Here is an 18,700-nt window from a genome sequence, read left to right on the forward strand (position 1 = left end):
ACATTTTCGAGCATATCGAGGTGCTGCCCTCTTTAACTTTTCGCCGTTTCCATGGCAACCGCGTCTCCGTCAGGTCAGTGGGTGGGGGTGCCCATTGGAAGTTGTTGAATTCCAAACTGAACGTGATTTTCTGTTTTTCGCGTTCGTTTTCGCCATCACTATAGCAATATTTGCTATAGCTGAGTCGGTCAGCTAGCTCTGTACACAAAAAACGTTGTGAAAACTGAATTACCAAATTATATTAAAAATTAAAGAGAGCATTGAAGTGTTCTATTTATTATTTTACTTTTACAATTGATTAATATCTCTTACCGTTGATTTGAAAAGAGAAATTTTCGAAATAATAAATAAATTTAAGAAAAAAATTCTTTTCGTACAATTTTAGTGTAATTTCAAACATTATTTTTTTAAACTAAACATAACTTTGTATGAAATTGTGATTAATTTAAAGATTAAATAAAATTTTGTTAAATTCCAAATTTAAATAAAACTTTTTGAATTTAACACCCCACAATTCCTAATCTGTAAAATTTCTTAATTAGGGACACAAGCGATAATCGATGAAAGAGGTAAGAGTGATGTGAATAAAAACGAACTATATAACAAAAACAAAATGGAATAAAAGAATCGGGCAGCAACTATAACTCGAACTAAATGGTAAGATCAGTCTCTGAAGAAGATTATGTAATGGTAGATGGGTCGGGTTTTAATGAATTGGCAAAATTTAGTTTCAAAATGATAATTAAAGTTGCTTTATTAATATTATTTTCCAAGGACTTAGGTGTACATTTATAATAATATGAACCTTGGCTTCAATAAAGATTCTATTATACTGCAACTTCTATAATCCTTAGATTAGGCAAATTGACAAAACAATAACCAATTCAAAAGGAAAAATAGCAATCAGAATTACAACAATAATTAAACTGAATTAGGGAGAGGCTTAAATATAATATAATTGTAAAGGGGAAAAATGGCTTATATTTTAGGACACAACTTCACATAAGATTAAGTGCGTATGCGGAAAGGGTAAAATAATCTCTGTCGGTACAATTTTAGAGAAACATCGGAAAACTGATAGCACAATGATATTTCAAGATATAAAATAAATTCATTTTAGAGTTTAAAATGTCGATATGGGAAAGAGGAAATGATCTCTGATAATACAATTTTAGGGGAATACATTGGAAAACTAAGAGCATATTGAAATATTCTAAGATATAAAATAAGGCTATTTAAAAGTTAAAATTGTCGATAGGGGAAAGGGGAAATAATCTCTGCTAATACAATTTTACGATAATAAATTGGGAAACTGAAAGCACATTGAAATATTCTAAGATATAAAATAAAGTTATTTTAGAGTTTGAATTGTCGATAGGGAAGAGGCGACATGCTCTCCGCTAATACAATTTTACGGGAATACATTAAGAAACTGATAGCACAATGATATTTCAAGATATAAAATAAAGCCATTTTAGAGTTTAAATTGTCGGTAGGGGAAAGGGGGAATAATCTCTGCTAATACAATTCTGCGTGAATACATTGGGAAACTGAAAGCACATTGAAATATTCTAAGATATAAGATAAAGTAATTTTAGAGTTTGAATTGTTGATAGGGAAAAGGGGAAATACTCTCCGCTAATACAATTTTACGAGTTAAATTGTCGATAAGGGAAAGGGGAAATGGTATCTTCTGACACAATTTCACGAAAATAAATTGGGAAAATAAGAGCACATTGAAATATTATAAGATATAAAATAAAGCCATTTTAGAGTTTAAGTTGTCGACAGGGGAAAGGAAAAATAGTCTCTGCTAATACAATTTCGTGGGATTGTATTAGAAAACTCGGAGCACATTGAAATATTCTAAGATATAATTTAAAGCCATGTAAGACTTTGAATTGTCGATAGGGGAAATGATCTCTGATAATACAATTTTACGGGAATACATTGGGAAACTGAGAGCACATTGAAAAATTCGTAGATATAAAATAAAGCCATTTTAGGGTTTAAATTGTCGATAGGAGAAAGAGGAAATGATCTCTGTTAATACAATTTAATGGGAATACATTAGGAAACTGAGAGTACATTGAAATATTATAAGATATAAAATAAAACCATTTTCGAGTTAAATTGTCGATAGGGGAAAGGGGAAATGGTATCTTCTAACACAATTTCACGGGAATACATTGGGAAACTGAAAGCACATTGAAATATTCTAAGATATAAAATAAAGTTATTTTAGAGTTTGAATTGTCGATAGGAAAGAGGCGACATGCTCTCCGCTAATACAATTTAACGGGGATAGATTGGGAAACTGAGAGCACATTTCTGGGGTTAAATTCGAATACATGAGTAAGGCACATGATTCTTGACTCGGCACTCCATTAGAAATAATTCACAGACTCATAATATTTAAAGCACAAATCACAATCACAGAATAGTTAGTATAATTTTTCCAAGGAGTAAATTATTTTTAAAAATCAACATAATCAATATATCAGGACTAAATTTCTTGGCCAAACCGTGAAAGAAACGGATGAAAATCCTACCTTATTACAAAAGTTAATCAGCGGGTCGTCAGGGAGCACATGGTTCGCACCTTGAGTTCACAACCTAGACTGAATTTGCGGAATCTACGTACGTTAACGCGATGAACAGTGATTGATGGTAGAAATAATAAATGTCCTGCGCAAAGGAATAATTTTAATTGCTACGGTCAAGAGAGAGAGAGAGATCCTCATGTAGACTCATTTTCCATTGGTCTGCCCTATCGCCTTTCTTCTCTTCGTTGTTTCTTCCTCTGCCTCGCTGAACCAAGTCATAAACCAAGTTTCTTTCCTTATTCTCGAGAAGCGGGAAACGCATTCATTTGGAAGCCAAGGCTAGCGGGTGGCTAAATGTATTCATGTGCGAGAATTGGAGAACGGAAGTCCATGCTTCGAACGGCAGATATGATTTTGGACTCCATGAGTCCCAAAACAATACATAAGAGAGACGGCATCAACAGCTAGAAATGAAATAAGTGAATTGAATTGATTTGAGCAGTATACAAAATTAAGTGGGACGATGGTCGTGGGGGCTAAAGCGTAGGCTTTGGACCCACTCCTTCGGCTTGCGGGTTCGATTCCGGCCTCGCACTCTGGAAGAGTCTCGGTGGCCCATGCGGTGAACACTAGCCTAGCAAGGGAGTTGTTCATCTCCGGAGAGTCGTGGGACCGGTACCTCTATGGTAGAGAAAAAGGTTTTCTCTAAGTACTTAAGGCTGTTGCTCTTGGTGGTTCGGAACCCACCTTAAACTGTAGGTCCCCCTTCTACCACCAAGTAAGTGTGTGGAGGGTGTGTAAAGGAATAGAGAAGGTGTAAGAAAAATGTAAACCCTTAGGGGACACATTAGAAGCTTCCATTCCAGTATACAAAATTGAAGGAAAAGTCTGGGAGATGCATCAAAACTCGCTTGATTTTAAATTAGAATTTTGCATTAAAATTTTTAGAAACATTTCCACCTGTAATATTAAGCTGGGATCCTTTAAAATGGAAATTGTTCAGAGTCATAGTTCTAAAATTTGTTGTTTGAAACTTTTCAGAAGTAGATAATGTCAAAATATAAAGAAGCGTTTAAACTGAATCATAACTATTTTGCACGGATATACTTCATTATTCCACAATTTTATTTTAAATTAGAAGCATACTAACAATTAAATAATTTTTCTATTAAAAATTATTGATTTTCAAAAATTGGATTATAACTTCAAATTGTTTGAAATGAAGAGGTTTTAAATAAGAGAAATTTGAAATGAAAACTATCAAAATTACAGTGTAATTATTTTCTTTAAGAAGGGTACAAATCAAATACTTATTATTAGAAGAAATTAGTTTATAAAAATGTCCAATATTCTTAGAGTATAACCTATCAATTCAAATTATTTGATTTTAAACGTCTTAAAAGGAATCACTTATGATTCTGAATACATTTTTTGGCAGCTTTAGGATACGAATAATTTAAAAGTGCAATAGGTAAATTATTCAATTTCAAACCTCGTGAAAAATTTGAATAAAGGTAAGGCCTTCGAAATCGAAAACTTTTTTATAATGAGAGGAATTTTAAATTGAAAGGTTTAAATATATTTTCAATTTAAAACACTCAAACTGAGTAATGATCATAAACAGTAATTTCACGCATTGTATGATTCGAAAAAGTTTTTCAGAGAGTAGATAAACTAAAAGTTTAAGCCGTAATATTTGTTAAATTTTTAATATGCCTCTAGTATAACCTGATAAATTTAGATTATTTAATTTTCAATGCTTTGAATTGAAAATTGAAATACAGAATTCTAAATGTTTTTATTTGGCTATTATCTAATTTTGGAGGTTATTAATTTAAGCCTAATTAAATTAGAAGGCTTATAGTTGTCAATGTTACGATATTGAATTTCAAACTTTTCATTTTGTTGAACATTCATTAAATTGATAGAACGGGATGGGTCACTTGTAACTGCAATACAAGAGAAGATAAAGATGGTGAATATACGTACGCGGTTATAGAGGATGCAGTAATGGATTAAATTCTGACAGAAGAAGGAATAAGGAGGCTAATGGTTAGAATGGAAGTCGACAACGTAATAGACCCAGAACACTTTCCGGTAATCGCGACAATAAGATGTGATGGCTCAAGGTGCAGTAGGGTGAAGAGAAAAGAAAAGAGAGAAAATAAAGTGAAAATGGGCATTTGAGGGAAGGAAAAGTTGAGACAATTTAGAGAAAAAATAGAAAACGACGAGATAGGGTGTCGGGAAGGGGGAGGAGTTGACACACTGCTGGAAAACTTAAAGGAGCGATAGATAAGGCAAGGAAAGAGTTGAGACTAAGAGAAAAAGAAGAGGGGTTTAGGAGAGGTTGGTGGGACGATGAATGCAGGGAAAACAAAGATAGGGTGAAGGAGAGTGTGAGGAAATGGAGAAAAGGGGAAATGGAAAAAGGAGAACTCAACAGGAGAAAGAGGGAGCACGAAAGAATGATAAATGATGAGGTGAATGAGGCGATTGCAAGGTTGAAAATAAACAAGGCAACAGGGGAAAATAGCTTGGAAAATGAAGCACTAAAATATGGAGGATGAGGGATAAGGGAAGAGATGTGGAGGATTTGCAACTACGTATGGAAAGGAGAAGGGTGGCCGGAGGAGTGGAAGACAGGGCTGGTAGTATGGTTGATTAAGAAAGGAGAAGGCAAAAAGGTGGAGGAATATAGAGGTGTCACACTCATGTCTGTAGTATATAAAATGTATGCAAAAGTGCTTAGAAGGAGGTTGGAAAGACAGGTGGAAGAGAAGAGAAGTGTACCACACTACCAAATGGGTTTTAGAAAAGAGATGGGAACCATAGGTAACGTCTATGTGCTCAACTATCTAGTCAATAGGAACCTAGAACGGAAGAAAGGGAAGCTAGTCGCATTGTTTGCAGACTTTGAGGCAACATTTGACTCAGTTAATAGGAGGATCTTATGGGCAGCCATGAAAGAGAGAGGAGTAGATGAAGGTTTAATAGAAAGGATGAAAGAAATATTTGTGGATACTAAGATAAGGGTGAAGATTTAAGATAAAAATAGTGAGGAATTCTGGACAGAAAGGGGCCTCAGGCAAGGGTTTCCTTTGAGCCCACTTCTATTTAGTATTCTTCTCATAGATTTAGAGGTGAATTTAAAGATAAAAGGGAAATGAAGGACAATATTAAGAACAGTCAAACTGTATTCACTAGCTAATGCAGATGACATAATGTTATTAGCGGATGGTGAAAGGGGTATACATTTGTTGATGAGAGTGTTCGAAGAATATCTAAGAGAAAATGCAGGTGAGAAAGAGATTGAAATGCGCGAGTAAGGTATTGGGACAAGTATGGGCTATAGCAAAAAGGAGATTTAAGAATGACTGGAAGATGAGAGTGTGGATGTTTGATGTATTAGTATGGTCAGTGTTAAGCTATGGTGTGGAAATCTGGGAATGGAAAGAACACAAGAGAATGGAAAGTTTGCATGAGAAATTTTTTAGATGGGTTTTGGGAGTGAGCTGGAGTTGCCCAGGTTATATGCTGAAGGAACAAATAGGACGAGAAAAAATGGTGGTGTGGCAAGCGAAAAGAGCCTGAAACTATGAAGGAGAGAGGGAAGCAAAATTGCACAAGCGTGTGCCCGTGAGGTCATAGATAAGGAGAGGAGGTGTAACTTGGGGCGTTTAAAATGGGAGGAGGAGAGATATGAAGTGAGGCGTGAATGTGGTATACATGAGAGGGATACTGAGTAAGAGAAAATAGAGGAAGAGATGAAGACAAAGCAAGGTAAGGAAAGATGGGAAAAAATTGCAAGTTCAGGGTAAAACAGCCGGTACACAATGGTTAAGGGACAAGGGGAACCAGAGTACCTGAAAATGATTGAAAACGAGATCAATTGGAATAGAGTAGTGAGATTCAGAATGCGAGAGGGTATAAGAGCATGCAGGTATTGGATCAATGAAGAAGAAAATGTTTGTAGAGTATGTAGGTATGAGCAGGAAACATGATTGCATGAGTTAGAGAGGTGTGTAGGGGACGAAGGGGGAGGGGAAAGTACAGAAGAGAGAATTAAATGGATTCTAAATGAAAATGGGCAGGGAGGTAAATGGACGAAGAAGTTAGAAGACCTGAGAGAAAAAGCTAGATGCACAGGATAGTAGGAAAGAAAGTCAAAAAATGACAATGAAAGAAGGAGACTTACGAATTAGTGTTGCGATCTAGAGTCATAATTTGGAATTAATAATGCTAAGAGGGAACGGAAGCACAGGGCAAAGTCACAAGCGTTTAGAAATAAGGATAATAATTTAGGACTGTATAAAGCGAATAGTTCGTAAGATAGTATAAGGCTTTTTTGTGAGAATACTTGTAATAGTTATGTAAAGACTTTTAAATCCGTAAAATGGAGAGAGTATAAACAAATGAAGAAGAAATTGATAGAACGGATCGAACTTCTAAATTTAGAATGAAAATTAGAAATTTAGAAAAAAATTTAAATTTAAATTTAAATTTAAAAAAAAAATTAAATTTAAAAAAAATTTAGAAAAATCCCCCCAAACCATCGGTTTACTCTCGCCAGGCGGCTCATCGCATGCACCGCTATTGCAATTATTGTGAGATGTAGAAGTTCTTCGTAAAGCATGAAGCCCATCGCTGATGTAGGCGTTGTCCTCGTTGCTCCCGGCAGACCCCTAAACGCTAGCGTTTTCAGTCGTCACAGCATGTCCTGCATCATCTTAAATTTTGTACGTCGCCACCAGATCGTAGCCGCATGAATGAGCCTCGGTTAGAGGACAGCGGAATAGAGTCATGCAAGCATTTTAGGCCCTATTCCCCAAGTCAACCCAAAAGCTCTCCTACACATCCAGAATGTCATGAAGAATTTCCTCCATTGGGTCTCAAAGTGCTTTACTCAGTTCAGTTTGCTCTCTAGGAGTGCTCCTAGATATTTAACCAAGTCTGAAAACGTCAGCCTCCCGCCGAAAAAACAGAAGCGTCAACTTTCGGCATCTTTGAATTCTTCGAGAAATGACAATTGAACCGCGGGTGCAAGAACTAGCTCGACGCTCGAACATGCGTAAAACTATTGTCTGCGCATCTCAAAAGTAGAAATTTTTAAAAATTAAACAATCAATTCAGGAAATTTTAGAATTGTAGGGAATAAGGAAATAAAACTTTTTCCTATTGTAATTTTTTTTGCATTGCATTAGACACGTAAATTATATAGGTCTTATTGCAAAAAATAAATTCGTTAGATCTAATAGTTCTTATATTATATCGGCGTAAATAAAAATTCTCAGTCAACATTTTTATGTTTTTGGCTAATCACAAAAGGACAAGAATTGTAAAAATTATTTTTTCATAATTTTCTAATCTATCTCCAAGTTCTAAATATCATTTTTTTCATTTCTACCAACGTATAATTCGCATTTTTCTAAAAAATTTTATAGCACAATAAAACAGCTAACAATAAAAAAACATGTAAGCAATAAAAATTTGTTTTTATTTTTCTTCAATCTCTGTCCAAGTCGTGAGTTTGATCATTTTTGGAATCTCCATAACGGTATACTTTGTTTTCTTCTATAAAATTTTAGAATAAAATTGTTTACTTCTAATTACTGTAGGCGTAACAAAAAAGAATGTGCAAGAAATATACGATTTTTTTTCTAAAATTCTTATTCCCTGTGACATTTCATGTGCAATACAACTTTTACTTCTAAAAAATATACGCCTTATCGCAACGTTCTCAAATCTATTCCAACGCTACTGAAACTTTATAGTATTATTTTTATTACTTTTTCGCTATAAAAGAAACATTTTTCAGTTTCTTGTTAAAAGCAGCAATTGAAAGAAGAAAATTCTAAACTCTAAAAGGTGCGTTTACTTTAAATATTGAAATCATTTTTATTATAATATAACCCGATTGAAGAAATTGAAAGGATTCAATAAGAATTTCAGTTTTTACCTTAATATAAAGCTAAAATAAAAAAAGTTCATGGATATATCTAAAAAATGTATGCGTGGTAAAAAAATTGTAATCTCTTCCTACCATATTGAAAAATTAATTTTTATTGTTGAAGTTTAGAACTGATAAGATCAATTTTCTACAAAGTACACGAAGTTTCTGCAAGATACAAATTTAACACGAAACACGAATTTACAAACAAAAAAGAGAATGTGTTACATTTTCTTAAACTAAAATTTTTTAGTCTTCTGAAAACTTTGAATATTCTTAAAACGCTTTTAAATATTTTTACAAATCTGAAAAAATCCACGTTTTGTTAACGATTTTTAAAAACATTTCACAATTTTAAATTATTCTTGAATCATAGGCAAAATCATCAACCTTGAAATGAAATTGTCTTAAAAAATTTAATTTTTAAATTTATGATAATTTATTTTCCATGTGATGATAATGCAGATTCCTTTAGATTATAAATACCTTTCGAAATTATATGTATTTGTCGTAAAATCTGTAAAAAATTAATTATTAAAAAAATTGCCTGAAAATTTCCTGGATTTTTTTTTACTTATTGTGATATCTTGAAAACTTAGAATTAATTTTTCAAAATAGAAACTAGATAAATGAAATTTTCTCCAGACATTTTTTTGTGCGTAATTTATTGTTTATCATCGCTTGAAAAATTTGAGAATGCTTACAAATAGTAGCGCCGTAACAAAATGTTGATGACATAATTAGAAATAAAATAAATGTCCTGCGTTGGTTTTTTACTCAAGTTATTGCGTACCTAGTAAGACTTACAATAGGTGCTGATTTTTCACATTTTGAAAAAAAGAAATTTCAAAACAATAAAAATTGTTTAAACATTAATAACCCAGTGGGCACAAAGTTTGGCGACGTCTTTACGACATCGTTACGACAACTTTACGACATCGTTACGACAACTTTACGACATCCTATGTCTATGTCGTTAAGGTGTCTTTACGATATCTTAAATAAGTCGTATGATCTAACGATGTCTTTACGATATCACAAAGAAACCGAAACGACATGGACATAGGATGTTGTAAAGATGTCGTAACGATGTCGTTAAGACGTCGCCAAATTTTGTGCCCACTGGGAAGTAAATAGTTGAAATGCTAGATGAATTTAAAGTCATTTTAAAACTCCATATAATTTGCACTCGTGTGATTAAAATATACTGCAACCAATTTAATATTCGTAGAAATAACGGAAGCGAGCGGAGCTAAATTCGATGAAGTGCGAGGAGGGAGAGGGAAAATATGAGAAGTGAGGGGATGACGAGTAGGTTAGATAAAGGGGAACGAGAGCGGAGATGGAAACGAAAATCTGGTGGCAAGACGAAATGAGTGGAAATGATTATAATTGAGATTGAGTCAAAGAGGGGAAGGGAGGGCTGGAGAATGGTAGAAGCTAACGGAAGTAGTAGAAAGGGAGTGTCGGGTGGGAAAGCCGCAGGCGGGATAGTGAGAAAATTAGAAAAATCTGGAGAAGTATTGTAAATGACAAGAGAAGAAGTTGGGGAAAGAAAGTAGAAGATGTATTATAAGGGGGAGTAAGGTGAAGGGGGACTTGGAAAGTAGAGGTGGTACCATGTAGGTGAAGTGAGAGGAAATGAGGGGAAGTAGGGGGAAATGATTATGAATGAGAGCATGCAGGAGAATTAAAGTTATGCATGGGGATCGGAAGTATGGATGGAAGAATTTTGTTCCGATAAAATTCTAAAATAATGCAACCCTCAGGAGTTCAATGACAATCTGAACAGTAAAGATAGAAAAACATTAAAAAAGAATATCAAGGACTTTTAGAAAACCTGAAACTAAAGTTAATTTTCAAGTTATTTTTGTTTAGAAATTTATTTCCTTGATTAAAAATTTAATTCTTTTTGGAAATTATTTCCTTTGCTGAAAGCTGAAGTGTTTAGGAATTTAAACTAAATTAATTTTTTAACCAAAATTTCTCTTTTTTGACAGAAATTTAATTTTCTTGGTTTAAAATTCGTCTGTTAAATTGAAAATTAACTATGCCGTTTCTGAAAATTCGTATTTTTTGGCAAAAAATTAATTTCTCTGGTTCAAAATAAATCTTTTTTATTCTAAATAACTTAATTCTTTTTCCGAACATTTATTTTTCTAACTGAATATTTAGGTATTCTATTTTTGGTTCAAGATAGATAATTTTATTAATACATTCGCTTCTGTTACTGAAAATTGAACCTCACCATTTTTCGTGGAAATTTTTTTCTTTTTTGCAACTCAATCATCTTCATTGAAAATATAAATAATCAGTTCAAAAACAATTTTTTTTATTTTTCTATCAACTGCAAATTTAAGTATTCTGTTTTTGGTTCATAATTTATCTATTTTTGTGGAAAATTTATTTATTCTGTTAAAGATGTGTAATTTTTGGTAAAGAATGTTTAAAGATTTTCAACTCTTTGATTTAAACATTTTTTGTTTCTTTGTTAAACAATTTATTATTATCAATAACAGTATTATTTCAGAATAATTCTAGCTAACAATTGATTCAGGTTCAGATTTTAATAATTCAGTAATTTAACAAACGTAATTATTTAAACAAATTGTTACTGGTTGTAACTATCTGCTCTTTTAGTAATGCTATTTAAGTATTTGCGGCTTCCTCTGAAATTTCTAATTTTTGTCTACTTTTGACTTAGTGTGAGATAATAATTAATTCAAGTTTAAGAAAGTAATTGTTTAAAATATATATTATTATTTATAAATATTTTCTCTTAGAGTAATACTAGAATGGGGTAATTTTTTCTGAAATTTCGAGCATTTCCTAGAGTTTTTATAATTTTGACAAAATTTCCTAGCTCTTTTTGCAAAAAGATTGTAAAATGTTGTGCATAGTAATGTTGAAAGTTGCGAAGTCTTCGCAATTTCGTTACAGAAGATAATTTGATGATAATCTGATTCCTTTAGAAATAATTTTTTCAGATAAAAAATCATTTAAAATGTTTTTAGGAATCTTACGAGAAATTGACCTTTATTTTCAAATTCTTCATTTTTTCGGTACCTTTTAAAATTTCTAAAAAGCTTCGAAACTCCGGTTGCAATCTTTAAATATCTACAGGCTGTTTTAAACGTTTTAAAATCTTTTTAAATTTTAAATTATCTTTGAAATTTCTAAAAAAATTTTTGTCTGTCGATTTTTTCCAATCTTTTACTAAAGCAGATGAATTTTCAACAAAAATGATAAATTTTCAACCAAATAAATAAACTTCTGAAAAAATTCTTGTTCACGAACAAAAAAGATTAAAAATCTAAAAGGTTACATTTTCAAGAAAAAAGAAATAATTTGCCTGCAAAATAGTTCAATTTTGAAATAAATACGATTTTCAAAGAAATATTTGATTTTTTAAACCTCAGAAGATTATATATAGCAAAATTGAATTTTCGTTTAAAAAAGATTTCAATTTCACTTTTTACAATCAAAATATAATTTTCTTCGAAAAGTAAGCTGTCTGAAAAGTAGTTGAACTTTCAAGCAACAAGAATGACTTTTAAAAAAATGTTGTTGAATTTTTAACCAAAATATTGAATTTAATAGAAAAGTCAATTTTCTATGATACGCTAACGAAAATGAGACAGCTATATTTTTAGTAAAAAGACTGATATTCAAAAAAAAAACGAAGAATTTTTAACAAAACTACTCAAATTTCTAACCATATAAATTTAATTTTAATTAAAACCGTATGCGCATTTAAAGAAAAAAATTTTAAGCAAAAATTGAATTTTGGACTCAAAAGAGTCCAAAAAGAGTTTTTAGTTAATGAGATTATTTTACAATTAATAAATCTAATTTTTAATTAAAGAAATAAAATTTCAACCAAACATATTATTATCCCGCTGCAAAAAATAATTTTCAATCACATAAATAAATTTTCTAACACTAAAAATTTATTTCTCACCAACGAAAGACAAATTTGGAATAACTTAAGTTATTTTTAATTAAACCTGATAAATTTGCAGAAAATAAATAAAATAGCTTAATTATCAGTTAAACAAATAGAGAAATAGTGCAATTTTAAAGCAAATTTGGGCGAGAATAGTACGCTATTTCAATACATATAAAATGCAGGAGAGATTTTCCCTAGAAAATAGGACGACAATTTTATATTCTTCCTCTTAAATTATTTATAACAAAGCTAAATTTTTTAAAAATGAAAATTGCATAATCAGAAAATTCTTTGCCTTATTTTTAGCATTCAGAAATTTTCTTCTTTTTCTTCTTTTTTTAAATAATTTTTATTGTTTTGGAAGAAATTCAGTTTTTTCTTTTTAATATTTTTATTATATATTGTTTTTTTTTTCTTGCAGAAAGGTTTGATCTCATTATATGAAATTCAGCAATCGCCATTAATCAGGATCCTCAATTTAACGAAAATGAAGCTGCATATTGGTGCTCCTCTCCTAACTCTAGCGATTTTCTTCTGTTTCATTGGTTAATATTATAATATTCCTATGCATAATAATTATACCTCAATCTAAGTTAATTTTGTTGAAAAATTTAATCTTTTGGTTAAAAATTTAATTAAAAACAGAAAATTAAAGTTTTTTTTTCGTTTTTTGTTAAAAATTGATATATTTTAGTTGAAAATTCACGTTTTTGCTTTAATTTAACTGCTTTTTATTTCAAACTCAAATATTCTCGGATCTAATTATCGAATATTACGGTTTTTTCTTTTTGTAGAGTTATATTTTGTTGTTGAAAATTTAGTTACTTTGTCAACAATTAATTTTTCCTTGGATGAAGAATAATTTCTTTACTCATAAATTCAGGTTTTTAATTTCAAATTGATTTTTTCGGTAAAAAATTAATTATATTTTCACAAAGTCTGTCTTTTTGGCTAGAAATTTATTTTTAATTAAAAATTTAACAATTCTTATTAATTAATGATACTTTTAGTTGAGAATCCGTCTCTGTGATAAAAAATGAAAAAAATAGTTATTATTAGTTAAAAATTAATTCACCTTTGAAAATTCTTCGGTTTTTTGTTTACAGTTTTTGTTCAGAATTCACTTTTACTTAAAAATGAGCTGCTTTGTATAAAAATAAAGAATTTGGTTAAAAAATATTTTTTTCACGTAAAACTCCAACTTTTTCGTTGAAAACTTATTTTTTTAGTTAAATATTCACTTAATTCGTTAAAAATGCATCTATTTCATTCTTCATTCAACTGTTTGTCTGAATTTTCATGTAATTTCTCGAAAAAAATTCTTAAAAATGCAATTTAAAATTTTACGAATCAGACTCGAGCGCTAGCGTGGGTAGCTTTTAGCGCCGCCTCTCGGAACTCCATAGGCTGCAGCGCGCATAATTCAAATATTGTATTTTCAATTTTAGTATATTTTAAAAAATATGGGAATTGCAGAAAAGGGAGTCGCAGGTGAATATGGAACAGACTGTGATGCCCGATCTAGTCAGTGGCGTAGCTAGGGAGAGGCGAAGGGGGGCGCTGTCCCGGGCGCAAACGCTTGGGGCGGCAAAACAATCTTTGAAATGAATGCAGGTTTGAGAATTATGAGCGGCAAATTATTTTTGGCCCCGGGCGGAAAATTTCGTAGCTACGCCACTGGATCTAGTATTTCAAGTATTAAAATTAATCTAATTCTATTTCTTATTTCAGAATTAAGTTCACAGTACAATGACAAAGTTCTTGTGGCCGACAAAATCATTCTTCCAGATAGCCTGGAAATCTTTTTCAATGTAACCAATAATTTAGATATACTGATAAAAGATGGGCACAATCAAGAAAATTACGGGCTAATACACTATGATTTTACTACCCTGGTTTGCGTATTAGAATTATATGATAAAAAGTATTGGGTGCGCAAATTAATGGTCAAAAGTCAACAAGTTAAGGTGGATGCGAGCCAAACTTATGAGTGGACTAAAGCTGACACAGACTTATATAAACTCGATTTTGACAAAGAACTTCCCAAAAAGAATAGTTGACATTTCCGACTGCACGGAACCTTTTTTATGTCGACAACCGCCCACGCTGAAGGAAAAACCAATGTTCCTTTTCTTTCCACTGCTATACAATACATAAAAAAAATAATATTGGTCAATAGTAATTTCGATCATGCATAGACATAGTATACAATAAAACTATTTTTTGAGTCCATGAGTTAATGCAATCACTGTTGATTAATATTAGTTTTAGTATCATTTTATAGTAGTAAAATAGTTCTCCCAAATAGAGCCTCTGGTATTAATGCGCATGCGTGAATAATCGCTTTTTATTGGCTGTGCTTGACACATGCGCAGTAGTGCAACATCTTCGGGAGCACTTAGCTAAACGGCGCAAAAAGTATGCCAAACGAATAAACAAGATTCGCCCCAACGATTGTGCTAGTAGGTACTTACAACTGCTGTCGATAAATTCTTTCCGTGTGCAAAGCTCTTAATTTTTTATTTAAATAATAACACTCGGACATTATTTTGTATTAGTTTTCTTCTAAATTACTTTTCTATTCTTAAGTTAAAAATGTTCTATAATTTGGTGTGTAGTGCATAATGAATTTCTGAAGTAAGTTTTCACTCTACCACTCATTTAAAATTAAGCAATAAAAAATAAGTTTATTAAAAAATAAAAATCTGTAGATTAAACCTTATTTCTAAATGATTATGAAAAGGTGGACATTTGCTCTAGAAATTTATTGCACACCCTGCGTTTAATTATATAAACAATTTAAAGTTATTGTAATTTCTTTTCAATCTACTGTTCTGGTTAGCCATCAATCAAATTTTTTTTTCAAATATAGCATTTTATAATCTAACAAATTTCATTTTAATGTAAACAAATTTTCCCCTTGAATAATGTAAAATCGACTTTTTTGGATAGGATGTAACTTTCATTCGACTGTATAATTGCAAGTAGTAATCATTTTGGTGTAAATTAGTTTTAAGATTTTTATTCGACTTCGCCTAAAAAATAATATTTTGTAATGAGAAGAATGTACCTGTAGATTAAAGAAATAAATAGATTTAATATCACACAGAGCTTTATTTTTTATCTTTCGATGTACCTTTACACCATTAGTTATTCTTTTAATATTTAGATCCTAATAATAAGGGGCCAACCATAAACCATTATGATGCTAATTGTAATAGCTTAGTGAAAATTAAAAAATTTATTGAATTTTTTATAAACAAATTAGTAAATTTATTTGTACTCAATTTGAACAATTTATAGACAAAAAACGTTCTCTAATTGTATTCATATAAGATAATAAATAATTTGTTATTTTATAAACATTTGTCCAGGGTAAGTATTTAAGGTTGAAATAAATCAGGTTTTTAGTATGGAATCGACCAAAAATTATACGAAAATTTAACTCACTAATAAGTATTATTTGTCCAATCAGATTTGATGATTGATTACATTCAATTAATAAATGAACTGCGCAGCTATTTATTTATTGTTAAAAACTAACGTTTTATATCGCTATGAAGTGTAAGCAACTAATTCTAAGAACTTGGCAAAAATTATATAACAATACAAAATTTGCATTGTAAACAACAATTATTTAAACGCATTATGATCACCGTGTGCATTTTAGAAAAGAAATAAGTTTACTCAAAGGCATGTGATTCATTTTAAAATCGGAAATTACCGACCGTCCCATGTTATTTTTTTCCGCCAATTTAAAAACGAAAAAATTGAAGAATCGTGATAATTTTTTTTTTAATGATAGATATCATTATGAAAAAGATCTGTCTGGTCAATTCAAATTGCTACATTATTGCTAACTATACATTTTTTATATTTTTAGTTTTCGCTTAAAAGCATTGTACTTCAAATTATTTTATTATGGCAGCTTATCGTATGGAAGTTTCATTCGCTAATTACCAGTGTCTGGTGGATTTTCACTTGACCAAAAAATAATAAATTCGCAATGCAATGCGTATATGGTAAGAAATACATTGTAAGGGCAATGTTGTCACAGGCTTAAGATGGTTACTACCCGACATGTCGAAGGCATTTTTGGTTTTAGATTTGGATTTTATTTGATTATTTAATACGGGGCTGTGCCGGTATATATCATCAATCACGGACGCATTTTTAGAATGCAATCAAATGAACTGATGAGAGCAGTGTGCCCCGACATATTGGACAAAGCCTGGTTTTTACCCCATCATTCACGGAATAGGTTGCAATCAAGTAAACGATGGGGGGACCTACAGCTTAAAGTGGGTTCCGAACCACCAGAACCTCGGTAAAGGTACTTATAAGCCTTGAGCAGAGATATGAGTAGAGGTCTAATTATCCTTTCCACACAAACGACAAAGGGGAGTTTCTTCAAGCACTATGTTATGTCTGTGATACCGCAGGTTTCCATGACCAAACCATAATCATTCTGATGTTCCTTTATCAGCCAACTGTTAAGATCTTCAGTGACTAACCTACTAAGAATGCCTACAGCTGGCTCAGTTCCAGTACAATTTTCTTTTGCTGCTAGCTTTGCTAGCCTGTCCGATATCTCATTGCCCCTGATGCCACTATGTCCACTTATCCAGAGCAGAGTGACACGGTTTTCTGTCGCAAGCTTATTCAGTGCCTTAAAGCACTACCATACTAGTAGCGACGTGGTCGTTATTCTATTCAGAGCCATCATAACAGCCCTGCTGTCCGAGCAGATACGAATGTTTCTTTTATTACCATACTCTGTTGCCTTATAGACGCACTTGATCATAGCCATAATCTCAGAATGTAGAAGTGTGGCGCAGGACCCCATCGCAATTGTGCAGCCAATTTCATTCCTTCTATGGTATACCCTGGCCTCAGCGTTCTCTTCCTTCCTGGATTTATCTGTAAACCAGCTTTCTTCGTCGCTGGACAGGTGTGCCTCACCGTTAACCCATTCCTCTCACGTGTATAGGCTAACCTGGTACTTTTTTCCGGAGAGGTAGCGACAAGTGAACATCTTGTCCCTGAGCTTGCTCAGTGTCGGCCCCTCGCGATGTCGATTGGTATCCGCATTACTGTCGAGATACTGCTATCGTTCACTATATTCTATCTTCAGGCTGCCTTTCCAGCCATGGCCTTCAGAGTGAGATGAACGCGCTCCAAACCTGTTAGTTACCACAGAGCCATCGTGGGTGTCGACTTCGAGGCACCAGTTATCCCCTTAGAATCAGTCCCCTGATCCTTTCCAGTCGAGTATTCACAGGAGACAGTTCGACTCAGCTCCACCAGACCACTGCCGCATAGGTTAGTCTTTGTCGCAGGATCACTTTGTAGATCCACATTAGTGTCTCCGGTTTCAAACGCCAGCTTCTCCCTATGACTGCTACAGAGCCAAAGTTTCCCTACTGCCTTCTTGCACTTATATTCCAGGTGCTTGTTCCTTGACAGCTTCTGATCCAGAATGACTCCTAGATAAATTTGGCTTGCTCTTTGATTACTAGTTTTAGTCCAGCCAGTTTCAATGCACTCGTGGTTCCCCACTTATACCTTCTGGTGAATACAACTGCATCCATCTTACTCGGATTGAATGATAGTCCAGTCTGAAGCAAATGCGACAAAACACCTCCATGCAGACATCCTGAGTCAACGGTTCCACATAATGTAGTATCACCCTTAGTCGTGGTTGAGTTCCTATTGGCCAACATGTGGCAGGTCTATTCCACGACTGCAGTTGGCACACCGTGTGCGATCATGGCCACCCTGATCACTTCTCCAGAGGTGTAGATCTAGGCCCCTTTGTTGTCCATAAAAGTTGCAATCGCGAGGCCTTTTTGCTTAAGTTGTCCTTCAATTAGGTAAGCAGATGTGCTTAGGGCCGTCTCAATCGAGTGACTAGCCCCAATAGGCGTATTGTTCCTTATGAAGAGGACTACTTAATAAAACCTTATCGCGGATATATCTGTCCCCGAGTCTTTCCACTGTTTTTAGTAGGGAAGATGTGAGGCTAATAGGTCAGACATACTTGGATAAAATATAACCGATCTTGTCTGCTTTCGGAATGAAGACTACTCTCGCAACTCTCCATGCAGTCGGAATATAACCCAACGTCAGACTAGTCGTAGCAACTCTCACAATCGGCCCTATGAAGATCTTACCAGCCCTCTGTAAGAAGACTCGATATATCCTATCCAGACTAGGAGACTTGTAAGGACTGAAGGACTTCAGGGCCCACCTAGC

General features: G+C 32.8%; 1 protein-coding gene across 3 annotated transcripts in view; it reads left to right on the forward strand.

Annotated features, from left to right (window-relative positions):
• LOC117172749 overlaps positions 1-15,551 on the forward strand; it is a 41,956-nt gene extending 26,405 nt beyond the window's left edge. For all 3 annotated transcript variants that reach the window (XM_033360943.1, XM_033360944.1, XM_033360945.1), the window contains exon 4: positions 14,177-15,551. In XM_033360943.1, coding sequence (XP_033216834.1) covers positions 14,177-14,505 — 329 coding nt within the window. In that variant the 3' untranslated portion in view covers positions 14,506-15,551. The remainder of the gene's footprint in view (positions 1-14,176) is intronic.
• The last annotated feature ends 3,149 nt before the right edge of the window (positions 15,552-18,700 follow it).

The sequence above is a fragment of the Belonocnema kinseyi genome, chromosome 5 (assembly GCF_010883055.1).
Source record: "Belonocnema kinseyi isolate 2016_QV_RU_SX_M_011 chromosome 5, B_treatae_v1, whole genome shotgun sequence".
NCBI classification, from domain to species: Eukaryota; Metazoa; Arthropoda; class Insecta; order Hymenoptera; family Cynipidae; genus Belonocnema; species Belonocnema kinseyi.